A 20,289-nucleotide genomic window follows, 5' to 3' on the forward strand; every position below is an offset into this window, starting at 1 on the left:
GTGCCTTGGGCATCCCCAAGCTTGAACTTTTGTGTCTCCTTAATTCCTCTCATATCATGGTTTCTCTTTTTATCAAAAGCTTCATTCACAACAAACTCAACAAGAACTCGTGAGATAGGTTAGTATAAACCAATGCAAAACCTTATCATCTTCTACTGTAACAAATCACTAACATTATTATTCAACATTGAATACTAAATGCCTCTGTATATTTAATACTCCTATCCTCAAATAGAATCATTAAACAAGCAAACATATGCAAACAATGCAACCATAACAGCAATCTGCCAAAACAGTACAGTCTGTAAAGAATGCAAGAGTAACAATACTTCCCTGACTCAAAAAATTATGAACTGAAATTAACACTGTAATAAATTTATCAGAGCTTAATATGCAAAAATATTCAACGTTATACCATTCTCTGAATTTTCTAGGGAATTTTTTCAACAGCGTTAAACTTTCTGTTTTCAAACAGCAACATGCAAACTAGCAAAATAAGCATGGCAAAGGCTATCCTTGACTTTTTTATTGAAACTAAAGATGCAAAACATTATTCTAACTAACAGCAAGGAAAAACTAACAAAATAAAATGACGCTCCAAGCAAAACACATATCATGTGGCGAATAAAAATATAGCTCCATGTAAGGTTACCGATGAACGAAGACGAAAGAGGGGATGCCATCCGGGGCATCCCCAAGCTTAGTTGCTTGGTTGTCCTTGAATATTACCTTGGGGTGCCTTGGGAATCCCCAAGATTAGGCTCTTTCCACTCCTTATTCTATAGTCCATTGAATCTTTACCCAAAACTTGAAAACTTCAACCACACAAAACTCAAAACAAAACTCGTAAGCTCCGTTAGTATAAGAAAATAAAACCACCACTTAGGTACTGTAATGAACTCATTCTAAATTCATATTGGTGTAATATCTACTGTATTCTAACATCTCTATGGTTCATACCACTTAATACTACCCATAGATGCATCAAAATAAGCAAACAACACAATGAAAACAGAATCTGTCAAAAACAGAACAGTCTGAAGTAATCTGTATAAAACGTATACTTCTGGAACCCCAACAATTCTTAAATAAATTGCTGGACCTGAGGAATTTGTATATTAATCATCTGCAAAAAGAATCAACCCAAAAGCACTCTCCAGTAAAAAATGGCAGCCATTCTCGTGTCGCTAAAGTTTGTGTTTTTTACAGCAAGATCACATAAACTTCACCCAAGTCTTCCCAAAGGTTCTACTTGGCACTTTATTGAAACAAAAGCTATAAAACATGATTACTACAGTAGAATAATCATGTGGACACACAAAAACAGTAAGGGTAAATATTGGGTTGTCTCCCAACAAGCATTTTTCTTTAATGCCTTTCTAGCTAGGCATGATGATGACAATGATGCTCACATAAAAGATAAGAATTGAAACATATCGGGAGCATCATGAAGAATATGACTAGCACATTTAAGCCTAACCCACTTCCTATGCATAGGGATTTTGTGAGCAAACAACTTGTGGGAACAATAATCAACTAGCATAGGATGGCACAACAAGCATAGCTTCAAGAATTTAAGCACATAAAGAGGAAACTTGACATTATTGCAATTCCTACAAGCATATGTTCCTCCCTCATAATAATTTTCAGTAGCATCATGAATGAATTCAACAATATAACCAGCACCTAAAGCATTCTTTTCATGATCTACAAGCATAGAAAATTTACTACTCTCCACATAAGCAAAATTCTTCTCATTCGGAATAGTGGGAGTATCATAAGAGACTTGAACACTAAAAATTGTTTCCACATTAAAAGAGTAATGTTCAGAAAAAGGGTAATCATAATCATGACAAGATTTTAAATATAATCATCACTACTTTTTATAGCATAAGTTTCATCACAATAATCATCATAAGTAGCAACTTCGTTCTCATCATAATCGATTGAAACCTCTCCCAAGATAGTGGAATCACTAAATAAAGTTGACACTCTTCCAAATCCACTTTCATATTCATCACAATAAGATTCAACATCCTCCAAAATAGTGGGATCACTACTTCTAAAGTTGACACTCTTCTGAACCCACTTTCATCAATATAATCATCATAGGTAGGAGACATGCTATCATCATAACAACTTTGCATATCAAAACTTGGGATGCTAAAAATATCATATTCACTAATCGTAGCATCCCCAAGCTTGGGACAAACATTAATTTCAGCAAATATATTCTCCAATATTTCATCCCAATCAAACATAGCTTCCCCAAGCTTGGGCCCTTTCATATCATAAGCATAATCACTCTCATCATTAAAAATATTGATAGCACCAATAGTATAGCAATTATCATCATCACAATGAGTAGTAGGAGCAACATCACTTGGGAGGGATACCTTTATACCTTTGTTGCTCCTTATTTTCTTCTTCTTCTTCTTCACATTAAGTGTGGGTTCAACCTTCCTCTTTGAGCTCCTTATTGATGAGATTGGTTGAATAGAAAGCTCCTCCTCGTTACCTGATTCATCATAAGAAATAATAGGAGGAGATTGGGAAGCCTCTTCCCTTTCATTAGTATTCTCATCATCTTCCATTTGCTTTCTTTTCTTTAGGTAATTGGCAATATAAGGATTTTCAATGCAATTCTCTGCACAATACATATAAATTTTCTCTAGATCAAAATCAAGAATTTTATCAAGATTAAATTTTGGAATTCCCTCAGTTATACGTTTCATTTCTCCATAACCCAAAAGAAGGCTAAGCTCTTTATGATGCTCAAGGGTAATCAAATTATCGCAATATTTGGACACGACTTGATCATGAAACAAATAGCATTGGAGCTTTAAATGACCATGTTCATTGCAAAGTTCACAAGGAGCGCGAAAAATATTGAATCTTTCAGCACATTCATCTAGCTCTTCTTGCAAAAAATTGGTTTCTATGTACTTATGCCTCTTGCAATATCTATCTTCCCTATTTGGTGCATCCTTGCAAGCCCAATGCACTCCACAAAAATTGACATGTTTATAAGAGACATTTTCATCATAACTAGTGCAATCATCATTAGCATCATGGATATTCAAAGAATTCGTACTAAAAACATTGCAATCATGCTCATCATTCAAATATTTAGTGTCAAACAATTTAGAGATTTCTTCTTCTAGCACTTGAGCACAATTATCCTTTCCATCATACTCACGAAAGATATTAAAAAGGTGAAGCGTATGAGACAAACTCAACTCCATTTTTTTGTAGTTTTCTTTTATAAACTAGACTAGTGCTAAAACAAGAAACAAAAAGATTCGATTGCAAGATCTAAAGATATACCTTCAAGCACTCACCGCGCCAAAAAAAGCTTAGTGACGGAGTGTGAGTACCCTTTACCTAGCCTTCCCGGCAACGGCGCCAGAAAAGAGCTTGATGTCTACTACACAACCTTCTTCTTGTAGACGTTGTTGGGCCTGCAAGTGCACAGGTTTGTAGGACAGTAGCAAATTTCCCTCAAGTGGATGACCTAAGGTTTATCAATCCGTAGGAGGCGTAGGATGAAGATGGTCTCTCTCAAACAACCCTCCAACCAAATAACAAAGAGTCTCTTGTGTCCTCAACACACCCAATACAATAGTAAATTGTATAGGTGCACTAGTTCGGCGAAGAGATGAAGATACAAGTGCAAAATAGATAGTAGATATAGGTTTTTGTAATCTGAAATAATAAAAACAGCAAGCTAACAAGTGGTAAAAGTGAGCGTAAACGGTATTGCAATGATAGGAAACAAGGCCTAGGGTTCATACTTTCACTAGTGCAAGTTCTCTCAACAATAATAACATAGATAGATCATATAACAAGCCCTCAACATGCAACAAAGAGTCACTCCAAAGCCACTAATAGTGGAGAACAAACGTAGAGATTATGGTAGGGTACGAAACTACCTCAAAGTTATTCTTTCGGATCGATCTATAAAAGAGTTCGTACTAGAATAACACCTTAAGACACAAATCAACCAAAACCCTAATGTCACCTAGATACTCCATTGTCACCTCAAGTATCCGTGGGCATGATTATATGATATGCGTCACACAATCTCAAATTCATCCAACCAACATAAAAGTACTTCAAAGAGTGCCCCAAAGCTACTACCGAAGAGTCAAGAACGTGTGACAACTCCTATGCATAGGTTCCCAATGTCACGAAACCCGCAAGTTGATCACCAGAACATACATCAAGTGGATCGCAAGACATACATCAAGTGTTCTCATAAAAGACTCAATCTGATAAGATAACTTCAAAGGGGAAACTCAATTCATCACAAGAGAGTAGATGGGGAGAACCATCATAAGATCCAACTACAATAGCAAGGCTCGGGATACATCAAGATCGTGCCATAGAGGGAACACGAGAGAGAACACAAGAGAGAGAGAGAGAGAGAGAGATCAAACATATAGCTACTGGTACATACCCTCAGCCCCGAGGGTGAACTACTCCCTCCTCGTCATGGATAGCGTCGGGATGATGAAGATGGCCTCCGGTGATGGGATCCCCCTCCGGCAGGGTGCCGGAACAGGGTCCCGATTGGTTTTTGGTGGCTACCGAGGCTTGCGGCGGCGGAACTCCCGATCTAGGTTCTGTTTTTGGAAGTTTTGGGGTACGTAGGTATATATGGGTGCAAGGGGTACGTCGGTGGAGCTACGGGGGTCCCACGAGGCAGGGGGCGCGCCCAGGGGGGCGCCCCCCACCCTCGTGAGCACCTCCCGTATCTCCTGACGTGCACTCCAAGTCCATCGGGTGGCTTTCCTTCCAAAAATAACTTTTCCAGTTGATTTCGTTCCGTTTTGACTCCGTCTGATATTCCTTTTCCTCGAAACACTGAAATAGGCATAAAACAGCAAATCTGGGTTGGGCCTCCGGTTAATAGGTTAGTCCCAAAAATAATATAAAAGTGGATAATAAAGCCCAATATTGCCTAAAATAGTAGATAAAGTAGCATGGAGCAATCAAAAATTATAGATACGTTGGAGACGTATCACCACACCACCGTCGAAAGCCAGGGCCATCGCCCGCTCCGCCGCCGCGGCCCGAAGGTGGGACGTGGCCGTCGTGTCCGCCACCCCACTGCTGGCCATCATGGCCATCACCCGCTCCACCACCGTGGCCTGAAGGCGGGAGGTGGTGGTCGTGGCCGCCACCCCATAATTGGACGCCATGGCCGCCAGCCCACTGTCGACCGCCGGGTTCATCACTCGCTCCGCCATCACCGCCCGAAGGCAGGAGGCGGAGGTGGCTGCCCGCACGTGCGTCAGCGACCTTGCACGCTACACCGAGTTCCTGCAAGAGGAGGAGGAGCGCCTCGTCGAGCACTCAAAGAGCCTTACCGCCGCCGTGGCCGTGGCACACGCCGCCTTAGAGGCGAGGAATCAGGAGATCTACGAGGAGAACCACTGCTTCGAGAGGGGTCGCCTGGAGCGGCAGAGGGCGTTCAAGGTGAGCATCACTGAAGCTACAGCAGCGGGATGCACCGTATTGCGGTTACCCAGCTTGTCGGTAGGATCCTCCTCCTCTGCCTCTTACTGAGTGCGCTCGGCAGAGGAGAGGCAGTCGGAAGTAGTACAAAGCCCCTCCACAGTAGTAGTAGTAGTAGTAGTAGTAGTAGTATTTAGGGGCTATTTTGTTCAGTTCATCTGACTATAGATGTGGTGGAACTGTATAACATACTTAAAATTAGCTAGTATATATAGTTGAACTAGCTATTTCAGTACATGGTTGGCAACAATTGGGGAAAAGTTTGGTTGGTTCAGCTGTCGAGTTGAACTGTTTGTATAAATTAAGAACGACTGTTTAATCTATGAAGAATGACTGCTTAATTAAGAACGACTGTTTAGTTGCAAAAATTAGATACTGCTAGTGGTTTTTAGCTTCATATTTTGACAAATCGCAGTGTTACAAGGCTGACAAATTGTAATGTTACTAGATCAACAATTTCAATCTTTCCACTTTGACAAATGGCAACGTACGCAAATTGTTTGTAAGTGGTTGCACACGGGTCATCCAAAAGAACCGTTTGCGTTGAAGAGATGCACAAATCCTGCTCTCACTTTGCATACGGGTATTCTATCTAAAACGTTTGCGATCAAGTGCTGCACAAATCCTGCTCAGCACATTTTCCCTTGGCTTCCAGGGGAAGCTGTCGGTTTTCATACGGGTGTTCTAACTAAAACGTTTGCGATGAGTGTTTTATTTTTAAAAACCATTGACATTTTTTTTCAAAAGAAAATCGTTTGATAAGTTTGTACATTAAGAGAGAGAAACGCAAGTTCGGTCAAACCATATCTTTCATTCAGTCATACTACGAATTTATATTCATATGGTCGAGATACAGTATTAAACCCAAGAAAAAACTATTTCCAGCGGTGGCGAAAGCGGTGTGATGTGCCGTTGTTGTCGTTGTAGTCCTCCGGGACGCCGTTGTTGAATTCTTCAATGTAGCACAGAATGTTCTTCACATGTAAATCAAACATCATGTCCTCACACGATCTCCGGGAGGGTCACGGGAGGACGACAGCTGACGGCGCTGAGAGGTAGCGGTCGACGGCGGCGTCCCATGCCGCTGAGGGGGTGCGAGCACGGGCACGGGCTCTGCGGGTGCAGCCAAACGCATGGGCACCGGCTCTGCAGTGGGTGGAGGGGCGCGCACGGGCATGGGCACGGGAGCTGGCGCTAGCATGTACACGAGCTCGCACGGGTCTGCGGAGACCTCGCTGACGCCCGCGGCTTCTAGCTCTGCGATAGTACTCGGCGACCAGCTCGTCAATGCTACAGGGATGGTCACTTGCGCGAGGATGGGAGCTGGGATGGGAGCGGGGGTAGCAACCGCCGCTGCTAGCTCGTTCTGGGCCATGTCCATGAGGCCCCGTTCCACCTTATTTTCTATCTCCTCCGGCACAGAGGTGACTACACCAAACTTGAAGACTAGTGGCATATGATCCTTCTGCGTCATGGCGTTGGTGGAGGTCTGCGGGAGGGAGGGGAATGGGAGGCGAACAGTAAGGACGCTCGTATTAAGCAGCGGCTCGGGCGCCATTAATGAAGAGGAAGGCGAGCGGTCATGGAAGTCAAAGGGCTCGCTTCCCAGTGAGCATGTGCATTGTACAACTCGCACGCTTTCTTGTGAGCCTGCGCATTGGAGGACAGCTTGCATGCCTCCCGGTCAGCCTACGCACCGGACTGCGCTCGCACGCCTCCCGTTCAGTCAAGGTCAAGCAGTTGTCCGCATGGCACCTCCTATAGCCATTAAAACCAAGACATGTGGCGTCACGTGAATGGTTAACAGAACACACAAGGTTTGAATTATACAAACATTTGAGATATTAAAGTGGCAGCTATTTTTTCAAAATGCCTTTGTTGGCTGTTATACGAGTGCACCTTCTCTCAAAATGGACACGTAAAATACCACAGCATGTCGGGTGCCATTCCATGATAGCATGCCAAGTTTCATGAATTTCAGACGAGTTTTGGATTTACTAGAATTTAGAAACAAAGTATCCCAACGTTTTGCCGGCGATCAATGGTGCCCTATTGTTTGAAATTCATCCCATTTCTTGCATGGGACCAAAGCATGCACCCAAGGACAAATATTTGATTTTTCAACCAATTTATATGCACATGTGCATGTAGTTCAAATTTGAATTATGCATATAAATGCATTGAAAACTCAGTTAATGCATAAAAATTTCCAAACGAACCCCAAAAAATCACAACAATTGACACAACACTCCTATTGTTCTATGTTGACACGAGAAATTTTTTGAAAGCAATAAGAGGCAATGGATATTGTTTCGTCCCCAAAGGTGGGACGTTCCCTACCGAAACCATCATGATTGTTGTGAGAAGCTCTGGTTTGAGAGAAGCATATACACAAACCTGCCCCAAATGGGACAAAAAATTTACCACAACATGTTGATGCTGCTCCATGATAGCATGCCAAGTTTCATGAATTTCAGATGAGTTTTGGATTTACTAGAATTTAAAAATCAGGTATCTCAATGTTTACGGCCAAGTGACGGTGGCAGGGTGTTTGACATTAATTCTCATTTCTTGCATGGGACCTAAGCACGCAACCAATGACATAGATTTGAATTTTTCAACCAATTTATATGCATTAGAGCATGTGCATGTAGTTCAAATTTGAATTATGCACATGAATGCATTGAAAACTTAGTTAATGCATAAAAATGTCCATACGAACCCCGAAAAATCACAAAAATTGACAAAACACTCATGTTGTTCTACGTTGACACAAGAAATTTTTTTGAAAGCAATAAGAGGCGATGGATATCGTTTTGTCCCCAAAGGTGGGACGTTCCTACCGAAATCATCATGCTTGTTGTGACAAGCTCTGGTTTGTGAGAAGCATATACCCAAACCTGCCCCAGATGGGACAAAACGTTATCATGGCATGTTGATGCCGCTCCATGCTAGCATGCCAACTTTCATGAATTTCACACGAGTTTTGGATTTACTAGAATTTAAAAACAAGGTATCTCAATGTTCGCGGCCGAGTAACGGTGGCTGGGTGTTTGACATTCATTCCCATTTCTTGCATGGGACCTAAGCATGTAACCAAGGACACATATTTGAATTTTCAACCAATTTATATGCATTAGAGCATGTGCATGTAGTTCAAATTTGAATTATGCACATGAATGCATTGAAAACTCAATTAATGCATAAAAATGTCCAAACGAACCTCGAAAAATCCCAAAAACTCACACAACACTCATGTTGCTCTACGTTGACACGAGAAATTTTTTGAAAGCGATAAGAGGCAATGGATATCGTTTCGTCCTCAAAGGTGAAACGTTCCCTACTGAAACCATCAGGCTTGTTGTGAGAAGCTCTGGTTTGTGAGAAGCATATCCCCGAACCTGCCCCAAATGGGACAAAAAAATTACCACGACATGTTGATGCCGCTCCATGACAGCATGCGAAGTTTCATGAACTTGAAACGAGTTTTGGATTTACTAGAATTTAAAAACCAGGTATCTCAATGTTTGCGGCCGAGTGACGGTGGCAGGGTGTGTTTGACATTTATTCACATTTCTTGCATGGGACCTAAACATGCAACCAAGGATACATATTTGAATTTTCAACTTATTTATATGCATTAGAGCATGTGCCTGTAGTTCAAATTTGAATTATGCACATGAATGCATAGAAAACTCAGTTAATATATAAAAATGTCCAAGCAAACCCCGAAAAATCCTCAAAATTGACACAACACTCTTGTTGTTCTATATTGACAGTAGGAAAAATTGAAATTGAGAAGAGGCAACAGATATCATTTCGTCCAGAAAGGTGAAACTTTCCCTACCGAAAACATCACACATGTTGTGAGAAGCGCTTGTTTATGAGAAGATTATATCCAAACCTGCCCCAAATGGGACAAAAAAATTATCACGGCATGTTGATGCCGCTCCATGATAGCATGCCAAGTTTCATGAATTTCGGACGAATTTTGAATTTAGTAAAATTATAAAAGCAAGTACGTCGACATTTGCCGGAGAGCCGCGGTGCCGTGGTGTTGGAATTTCATCCCCATTTCCTGCATGAGACATAAGCATAAACCCATGCATACATATATGATTTTACAACCCATGTTGGTGCACCGGAGCATGTGCATGTAGTTTAATTTTGAATTGTGCACCTGAAATGGCTAGAAAACCAATTTAATGTGTAAAATGTTCAAACGAACCCTGAATAATTCCAATTCTTTTACGACACACATATAGTTGCATGTTCACTACAGATAAATGGTCTAGCAATTCAAACACCGTCCATTGCCATTGTGACCCCATTATGTAATTCAAATCAAGATGAAAAATCAAGTAGATCCCACACAGTTTATTATCACCAACCATGTGAGATGCAGCACAAAATATGCTGGAGCACCATCGGTGTATAGTACGCCTATGGCTTACACGAGAAGGTGCGTCGCTACAGTCCACAGCTGGCATCTCAAGCACGCTAGCTCCCTCCCCAAATATCATTTCATTGTTCAATCGTTGCCGGGGCACGTGGACCCGCGTCGTGAGGGCAACTTCGGTGGCCCTCTCCGGCGGCCATAGCCGCCATGCGCGTGCTAACAAGGTGCATGAGCGCGGCCGCAATCTGTGATCAGGAGGCCAAGGCAGCCCAAACAACCGTTGTTGCTTCTCAGGTGGCGGCAGCAACATTTGCCTCGGGGATAGCAACTGGCGAGAGCGGCACAATAGCTGTCCATTCTGCAGTGGTGGCCTTAGCCCTGATGGAGGCCGCCCATGACAATGTAGAGGCCGCCAACGCCCAGCTCGTGGCGGTCACCGCACAAATCGAATAAAGCTTCTCTGACAACGGTCGGCAAACCACGGCCGAAGAATTGGCAACCGCCGAGAGTGTTCGAGCAGTCGTCCATTCCTCCGCCACATACCTTGTGACAACGGAGCCCGTCCAAGCCCAGATCGCGGCCGCCGACACCCAGCTCGTGGCGGCCTTTTCCAAAGAGATGGCAGACACGTATGGCGAGATGCTTGTCGAGTATGGTGTGATGGATGCCATGGAGCCCCTTCCTCAGGAGGCCGTTGGGCACGAGCTGGACATGAAGGCGGGGGCAGAGATCGACGAGCACCAGCCGTAGTAGTATTCTTTGTTTTGTTTAATTAAGAGCGTCGTCTTTAATTTGTTAGAGTAATATTTAGGTCAGCTAATTCTGTTTAATTGTTGAACTTGCTCGATTAAGAAGTGCGGGTGTGTTGTAGTCTCCTTTGTGTACTCAAATTATGCAATAACGTGGATGACCACTGTAACCAGGGAAATTCGAACCAATATTTTTGACGTTCAAACTCATCACACACAGGTTAAGCTGTCTGATTCATTTGTGATGTTCACATATCGTACACAGTTCTGAATAAGGGACCGTGTCTGATGACACTTTGCACGCTAGTTTTTTCGCTGAAGCGATTCCAAATTTTCGGCTTCTGCGAAAATATCTACCTCCCCGCCCCCTTCCCCTTACCAAAAGCCACATTTCCCCTGTTTCCGCCTTCCTTTCCAAGTTGAAACCTTCACTCATTGCTTGCAGCGCCGCCTCCTCGCCGGCGGCCCTCCTTCACGCTGCTCGGCCTCGTCTATCCTGGCATGTAATCCACGCCCGACCCCCATCCTCCTCCTCCTTCCACATCCCACATGCCCCGACCGTCGGCGCGACACCTTTCATCCAAATCACTGACCCCTCCACCAAATAAGCGCCGCCATAAGTCATGGTGCACGCAGTAGCCAGGATCTCAAGAAGCATTTGGCAGCGGAGAAGCAAATCGCGGCCGCACGGGCGGATGAGGTCGCGATGGCTGCCATTCATGCCGACCCCCAGATCTTGGAGGAGCACCTTGCCATTGGGTAGCTACGCCGGTTAAGCATGCTCGGTTTACCTGTTGCGTGTGCTGCTCATGCCTTTCCTTCACAAATTCTAGTGAATTGTGCTATCTAATTTTACCATGCAATATGTTGCTTTAGTGTATATGTTCTATATGTCGTGCAATGTGGTGCTCACTTATTAACTAATTTGTCAATTAGTTGTCGTCTTCAGTTATTTGTTTGGTTCAATTCTGCAAATGTGATGTTCCATTCTCCAGGCTGCAATTTCGTATTGTCTTCCATGTGAGAAATAAATCAAATTTATCTTTACAAATACATGAGAAACAAATACAATTGCTATATTAGTAGTTGGGAGAAACATCAAATAGAAATTATTTTGGGCCAAAAATTCCGAAAAAAATTCTGCACATGGTAGTACTTGTGCGGTGTTGATCTGTAAAGTTTCAAGTTCAAATGTTCTCTTATTTGGGAGAAACACCAAATAGAAATTTGGATGCACGAACTTTGATGCAAAAATGAACGGTGATGATAGAGGGTACACTAGTATGGTATGGTAGTACAATCAAAACTTATCTTTTTTCATGATAGAGGGTTCAAGTCCTAGATTTGGCATTGATGGTCGCATTTTTTTTGGGTATTACAGGCTCTTCGACGATATGCGTTCATTGGAAGGAGACATTTTCATTGACTACAAAGACGTGTGTGATGATTTCGTCAATCTAAAAATAAATCTGCGTTTGTACTGTATTATTTTTGGACGCGACTAACTTCTAGTCACTATATCTCGGTGCAATCTCGCATGCAGTGTTGCGCTGCAATCTTGCATGCACTCTGTTTGCATGGAGCGCACATATTGAAAATTAACAATGCATCCATGTAGATAAAAGAAAAGATGATGTCATCAAGGATTCCATTAGAAACGAAATTTCAAAATGTTTTGTAGCTCAAACCGTTGGTCCGATTAAAAAATCGTTTTCACCTAAAAGATTCGCCGCGACGAGACCTCCGAAACTAGATCCCATGTTGGTATGTTTCGATGGCTTTTTTGGGGTCAAAAGTTATCAGACTTAGGCTAAATAAGTTATCACCTATGTTATACACCAGTTAGTCAGTTACCATCATGTTTACATGGAAATTACCGGGGCATAAAAATGGCTCCTCCAACATTCTCTCCATATGCCAATGCAATAGAGCATAGGAAACCTGATGCCATTGTAAATTTTCGCTATTTCAAAAATGTAAAAAAAATGTTTTATAGCTCAAACTATCGTTTTTGATTGAAAAATCATTTTCACATAAAAAATCCATCGCGATGAGAACTTCGAAACTAGATCTCATGTTAACATGTTTTGATCACTTTTTTGGTCAAAAGTTACCGTAAAGTTATCAGTTATGTTATATATATATTAACATGTTATTTATATAGAAGTGACAGAGATGTGTTTTCAACTACTTCTTTCCCCTGGGTCAAATTTACTGTGATATTTATACCTAAATTATCAGCTCCGGATGCATACATTATCGTGCTATTTGCACAGAAGTAACCGGGGTATGTTTCAATTACTTTTTATTCGGTCTTAAGTTACCGAGTTGTTTATACCTAAGTTATCAGGTCTATGATGTGTGAGTTACCATGGTATTGACAAAAAATGTTATTGGAGGTACATTTCATCAACAACCCTCCCTCACCCCTCACCACCATCGCGAAAGTTATCAGGACTGGGCCACATAAGTTATCAGGTCTGCAATGTGTGAGTTGTCATGTTATTCACACAAAAAGTTACCAAGGGTATATTTCATCAACCCCCCCCCCCATCTGGTCAACAAATTTAACAAAGACTGAGGTACATTAGTTATCAGGTCTACGATATGTGAGTTACCGTACTATTCACAAAGTTACCGAGGGTATATTTTCTAGTGGACTATGTTTTCAATAACTTTTTCCAGGGTAAAATTACATGGTGTTTGTACCAAAATTATTAGGTCTGTTGTATGTATGTTATCATGCTATTTACGTAGATGTTATCGAGGTGTGTTTTAACAACTTTTTCTGGGATCAAAAGTTACCGTGATGTTTGTACTTAAGTCATCTAGTCTATGATGCGTATATTATCATACTATTTTCGTGCCAAGTCAAGAACTTTTCTTGTTTGGGTCAAAGGTATCATTGTGTTTGCACGTAAGTTATCAGACATGTGGTGCGTAAATTACAGTGATATTTATACAGAAATTACCGACGGCAAGTTTCAACAACAAAAATTCTTGTATCCAAGTAAAATTTACATGTATCCAAGTAAAAGTTTAGTTGGAACAAATACTTATGCACTTGCTAGCGGAGTTGGTTAGTCTTGTATGGATAGAATGGAGAGCGTAAGAGTTCGATTCCTCTATGACATTCGCATAATTTTTGACTTGGCACAAAAATAACAGGCTTTAAATGGCAGTACTAATTAGGAGCTCATTAAACACGCCAATTAAGGAGGATTAAATCGTGCTAATGAATGGTAAGGAGGAAAACTCGGGTCCATTAAGAGATCATTAAGATACGGGAGAATTAAATTATGCTAATTAACGCCCAGGAGAATAAACCGGGTCAATTAAGAGATTCGAACAATTAAATCCCGCTAATTAAGGCGATGCGGAAACGGGAATCCGATTTTTTTTCCTTTTTCTGGCGGCTTCATACCAGTGGCGCTAAGAGTCTTTTTTTTTTCCTTCAAAATTCGAAAGGTGCACTTCCGTTTGTATTCAGTGAAGGATTCAGCCCGTGAGCCGGACAAAAATCTTAGAGCCAAGCATCGCGGCCTCGAGGGTTGACAGCACCTGCACACAATATAAAACACGGCCCAAGGCCACCCTCCGTATTCGTGCGAAGCAGAAATCCAGATCAAGGGAGGTACACTGTAGCTTCAACATGGAAGGCTACTCGCAGGTGCCATACGCATCCCTCTGTGGCCTCGCCGTCGTCGTAGCAGGGTGGCTCGCGCACTGCGTGTACAAGTGGACGAACCCGGCGTGCAGCACCGGGAGGCTCCCTCCGGGATCCATGGGCCTCCCTCTGGTCGGCGAGACCTTCCAGTTCTTCAAGCCAAGCCCATCCCTCGACGTGCCGGTCTTCTACAAGGAAAGGCTGAAAAGGTAATCAAGCTAAGCAAACGATGGTCATTATCAATTTATCATATCACACTCGGATTAGTTTAAGCAGCAGTGGATTAATAAAGAGAAGGATTCCGTGCAACTGAGTGTAGGTACGGGCCGGTGTTCAAGACGAGCCTGGTGGGGCAGCCGGTGGTGGTGTCCATGGACGCGGAGGTGAACCGCTTCATCTTCCAGCAGGAGGGCAAGCTGTTCCGGAGCTGGTACCCGGACACCACCAACAACATCTTCGGCAAGGAGAGCATCGCCTCCTACGACGGCTCCTTCCACAAGTACATCCGCAGCTTCGCGTCCAGGCTCTTCGGCCTGGAGAGCCTCAGGGACGTGCTCCTCGCCGAGATGGATCGCAACGTGACGCAGAGCCTCGCGGCGTGGGCCGCGGAGCCTGCCATCGAGGTCAAGGACGCCGTGGCCAACGTAAGTATCACTATGTAATCAGAATATACAAGAGTGCGTGGTTACTTTAGTGCTACGTGTATATTTCTGCGCCTTGTACTTTAGAATGGGGGAATATTTTTGCGCCTTGTATTTTAGAATGGGGGAATATTTTTGCGCCTTGTCTATTTTTGCCATTTGCCTACCTTCCATGCAGATGGTCTTTGACCTCACGGCCAAGAAGCTGATTGGGTTCGGTCCCGAGAAGTCGAGGAAACTCAGGAAGAACTTCGATGCCTTCTTCCAGGGGTTGGTCTCCTTCCCGCTGTATTTCCCTGGGACAACATTCTACAGATGCATACAGGTATAAAATGTTCTGTACTTATCTCTTCTCTATCTCTATTTTTTTAATCTTACCTATATAATATATATATATATATATATATATACATATATATATATATATATATATATTATATTATATTTATATATATAATATAATAAAGCAAATTGGGTTTCCTTCGTCCGTCATGGCATTTTTTCAGAAAAGTCCCCCTATTTCAAAGAATTCAACCCGCAGTCTTGTTTTAAGTTAAAACGAAGCGTTATTTTCGTATTTTACACAAAAGTCCCTGTCTTTTCTTGAAATCAACCCGCCGTCCGGATTTAAGTAACACCCGAACCGTTATTTTACATTTTTTGAAAACCCCTTGATGTTTTAGGTAATTCATCCGCGGATCATATTTAAGTCAAACAAATGCTTTTTAAAATCATTCATATCTTTTAAACCGTAACTCCGATTTGAACATGTTATATATGAAATTTGATTAGAAAAATATGTAGAATATGAATATGAGATTATTTTTACCTGTTAAGTATTTTTAAATATTATTTTGGAATATATTTGAGTCAAACCAAATGATTTTCTAAATTATCTGTATCTTTTAAACCATAAATTTGATTTTAACATATTATATATGTAATTTTATTAGAAAAATGTGTGGAATCTAAATATGATGTTAATTTTACCTGTTAAATATTTTTAAAATATTGTTTTGGGAGCAAACTTATAATTTATGGCGCAAGATCCGTTTTTTTCATACCGGCGGCGATCCGGATTGCAAAAAATACCTCACTATAACCATATACGGAAAAGAAAACATCGATAACTACACGTGCATACCTCTGAAAAATGTCGCAAGGGAAAACAACAAATTTTTCATCGCGAGAGTGAGAGAAAGCGAGCGAGGGAGAGAGGGGGGGGGGGAGGGAGAGGGGGGAGAGAGGGAGAGAGAGACGCCTTAGGATTAACCATATTCAACACACGTTTTTTGTTGTTTTGTGTGAACACCGAGACCATCGCCGACGAGGGTGAGAAGGAGGATAAGCGGCAACACAAATATAATGCCTCGCAAAAATAAAGGAGATGGACCTATTGTGATCTTGAGTGATGGTTGTTCAGTTAAGAGTGTGTATTATGTTTTTTCTCCCGTTGCAACGCACGGGCTCATTTGCTAGTTAATATTAAAGGGAGGATTGTTTATCCACCTTCTTTGGTCCAATCAATTGTTTTATATGTCTCCCTATATTTTTTTTTCCTTCGTACGTGCCCAGCCCGCCCACACGTCGTCCTGTTTTTTCCCTCTCCGTATGCACCGTGCCAACCCGCAAAAAATAAAGTTCCTCGTGGGCCTCGAATCCAGCTCATGAGGAATTAGTCCGCCCACACAAACCAATCTACCTACCTATCGTGTTGTTTGAGAAAGAAAAAGAGAATATCCTTTTGTATGGGTTAAACAAATTTTGTTAAAAAATATTCAATGAAGGAAACGAGTTAAATGGAGGAGTAAGTTCCGCTGTTATGAGCATAGAAGGAAAGAAGAAAAAATAGGGAATAAATTTCATCCTTATGATGAGGCGGAAAGGGAAAGAATTAAAGGAAAGAATAAAAGATGAAATAAATTTCATCCTTTATGATAAGGCAGGAAGGGAATGAATTAAAGGAAAGAATGAAAGAAGGAATAAATAAATTTCCCTATTATATACGAGGCATGAAGAAAGGAATTAAAGAAGAAAGAAGTTTCGCAAGGAAAGAATAAAAGAAAGAATAAATTTTGCTATAATTATATGAGGCATGAGGAAGGAATTAAAGAGGAAATGAAATTCGCTGGGAACTAAAATAAGAAAAAAAATCACTGTTAAGAAATTAACAAAATGAAATAAATCCCGTTGTGGACTGATTATATATATCATCGGCTGTGCGTGCATAAAAGAAGTCCCATTGTGACTCACCCTAGGAATATATGGGGTCACCTAATTACATCAAAAAAATACTCGTGGAGGAGCTTGTCAAAAGTGACCATGTTACTTTTGAATCTCCTAATGATGTTGTTTTTGTTGAATCTCATACGATGTACGTGAGAGCTGACAATAGGTATATGTCACTCTACCTTCTATTATTATAGGTGATCCAGTCACTTCCCAATTATGAATTTATTTGCAAGTTTTGCGGCAGTGGAGGCAAAAGAATGAAGTCACCCCAAATCATTGCACTAGTGCTTTGTATAGTGGAAGGTCACGCACGCATTGGCAAGGGTTGAGCCATATTCGATTTATTTTTGGGATTTAAGGCAGAACAAATCCAAATAGTTGAATTGGACCTGCTCAAATACCAAATCACGGTTTGGAGCTCGAATACAGACATCCAAATGCATGGTTCGATGGCATGGCAGAACAACACAAGATGGTTCACTGCCAGAAACATGCCCAAGTTCATGTTAGAGATGAAGAAGGTGGACGGTGGCGACAGTGAAGTGTATGCGATCTAAGTTGAATCAATAAGTTGATGACCACACACCTTAATTTAATTTTTTATTAATAATTATTATTATGAGCGCTCAATAAAGAAATGCATCGCCTGGTATATTAAGACATGATTGGTGTTCAACCACATGAACATGTATATGCGGTTGCAGCATACAAAGAATTACAAGCTGGTGCGGGTAGGGGCTCGAGAAATAGGCATGATGAGTGTGATGACCAAGATCATGGCCTTTGGACTGATCACATTGGATGAAATAGGTGCGCAAGTGATCATCATGGAAGATGATGACGAAGAGGAGAAGTGACAACACAGATGACTCGCTACGGGTGTGAGAGAGTTTGTTTCTCCCGTTGCAACGCATGTGCATTTGTGTATTTGTGCTAGTACTATATACACATGATCAAACAGAACGCACGAGTGTTTTTTTTTTAAGGATGACCCCTGGCCTCTGCATCTGGAAGATGCATGCAGTACATGATGCAAATAAAGTTAAGCTTAACACAATCTTTTGTCATGATGCTTCTGTAGGGAAGGAAAAACGTGCAGAAGGTGCTCAAGGACCTACTGAAAGGAAGGCTCAGCGCACCTGAAAAGCGACACGGTGATTTCCTTGATGAGGTGGTCAACGAGCTACAGAGTGGAAGGGGAGTGATAGACGAGAGATTCGCTGTAGACTTGATGGCCGCCCTATTGTTCGCCAGCTTTGCGACGGTATCGTCATCGCTCACGGTCGCTATGAAGTTCCTCAGCGGCCACCCCAATGTAGTGGAGTCACTCAAGGTTATGCTTTGTTTACTCCTAAAAGTGTTTGTTGCTGCAACTATAGTCGTGTACATTTTGTCAATTTGAATGGTTAAAAGAACAAAGACACTAGCTGCAGATAAGATTTAAAAGTGTGCCTTCTTGCAGGAGGAGCATGAAGCAATTCTGAAGAAAAGAGAAGATGGCAGGTCCGGGATCACATGGGAAGAGTACAAGTCCATGACTTTCACTACTCAGGTTTTTAGTTCATTATTACTACCTTGAATTCACTAATTAGCAACTAATTGGGCTTAGTCTTAGAACAATAACTAGACTGACTTATTACAAGTTGGAGCATAGAAACAGTTTCACCATGCACACTGCTACTCAAGCCAACTTTCTCTGTAGGTTTCCAATGAGATAGCTCGCGTCAGTAACGTGGCCCCTGGAATATTCAGGAAAACACTAACGGACGTGCAAGTGAAAGGTACTCTTAGCTTAGACAGTTCATCATCTTCCCAAAATATTATTTTGCAGTGCGTCAAGTTGTGCTAGTTAATGGATCAACAATTCTTTCCTGACGCAGGATACACTATTCCGGCCGGCTGGCTGGTGATGATCAGCCCCATGGCTGTCCATCTGAACCCAGAATTGTTCAAAGACCCGTTGACATTTAACCCATGGAGGTGGCAGGTTGGTGACACAATTCCTCGACCACTCTCCCCTGACGCATAAACGAACTAATATTTTTTTAGAAACATAAATCAACTAATAGAAATCTGCAGGATGAGTCGAAGAAGAGCACCCTGCTGAAGAACTTCATGCCATTCGGAGGGGGCATAAGGCTCTGTGTGGGAGCAGAGTTCAGCAGGATTCAGATCGCACTCTTCCTTCACACCTTGGTGACAAAGTACAGGTAACTGTTGTGTAAAAAAAACTACGACCTCAGTACTAGGAATTCATATGACTACACTGAACAAACTTTGTTCCTTCGCGGCCAACCCTTGGGCAGATGGAAGGAGATAAAAGGTGGCGAAGTACAACGCGTATCGGAGATCGTGTTTCCGGAGGGCTATCACATCCAGATAATCCCTAGGGAGGGATAAAATGATTCACCAATGGAAAACTCCATGGTTCTTGATACAAGAAAGAGAGCCTACTGTATCGCAAGCAACTTGATGGATAATCTTACTTCTTCATAAGTTGGGTATCGACAGAAAAATGGCAGCGATAGTTTCTCTACCGTCTCTCCTCTACAAAATGCAACTCTCCAACATGTGACTACCAGTCTACTACTATCTCGTTATTTCCCATGTCCTCCATCATCTTGTCATGGAATTTCTAAACTCATACTTCATCTGTCCCAAAATAAGTGTCTCGATTTTGTACAAACATTGTTACAAAGTTATATTAAAGTCTAATAAAGTTGGGACATTTATTTTGGGATGGAGGAAGTAGCATAAATTGTGTATGGTATTGTGTTTGGGAAGTGGGTCACGGTGTGAGAATACCGTGGTGCACTCGGGTGCCAGCGCATCCTATATACACAAAATAATTTAGTAAATACAAAAAATTCAAAAAAAACAGAATTTTTTAATATGATCAACTATTGCACTCGAATAAAAAGTTTCACCGAGGAATAACTCGTATTGACCTCAGGGCAAAAAATAACAAATTTTCAAGGACAAATAGCGTGAACCATAGCTTGTATATATCATTCAATTTGTTTTTTCCAGCGAACATTTTACATGAGTACAATACTTGATCATTGAAAGATCGTGGATGTC

General features: G+C 41.7%; 1 protein-coding gene across 1 annotated transcript; it reads left to right on the forward strand.

Annotated features, from left to right (window-relative positions):
* The first annotated feature begins 14,235 nt into the window (after positions 1-14,235).
* Positions 14,236-19,943, forward strand: LOC123041763 (cytochrome P450 87A3). Its single transcript, XM_044464325.1, has 9 exons — positions 14,236-14,544; positions 14,655-14,979; positions 15,155-15,301; positions 18,290-18,541; positions 18,671-18,760; positions 18,911-18,989; positions 19,089-19,195; positions 19,288-19,418; positions 19,515-19,943. The coding sequence occupies exons 1-9, from the start codon at positions 14,321-14,323 to the stop codon at positions 19,606-19,608; spliced, it is 1,449 nt and encodes a 482-aa protein (XP_044320260.1). The 5' UTR covers positions 14,236-14,320; the 3' UTR covers positions 19,609-19,943.
* The last annotated feature ends 346 nt before the right edge of the window (positions 19,944-20,289 follow it).

Source organism: Triticum aestivum, chromosome 2B, assembly GCF_018294505.1.
Source record: "Triticum aestivum cultivar Chinese Spring chromosome 2B, IWGSC CS RefSeq v2.1, whole genome shotgun sequence".
NCBI classification, from domain to species: Eukaryota; Viridiplantae; Streptophyta; class Magnoliopsida; order Poales; family Poaceae; genus Triticum; species Triticum aestivum.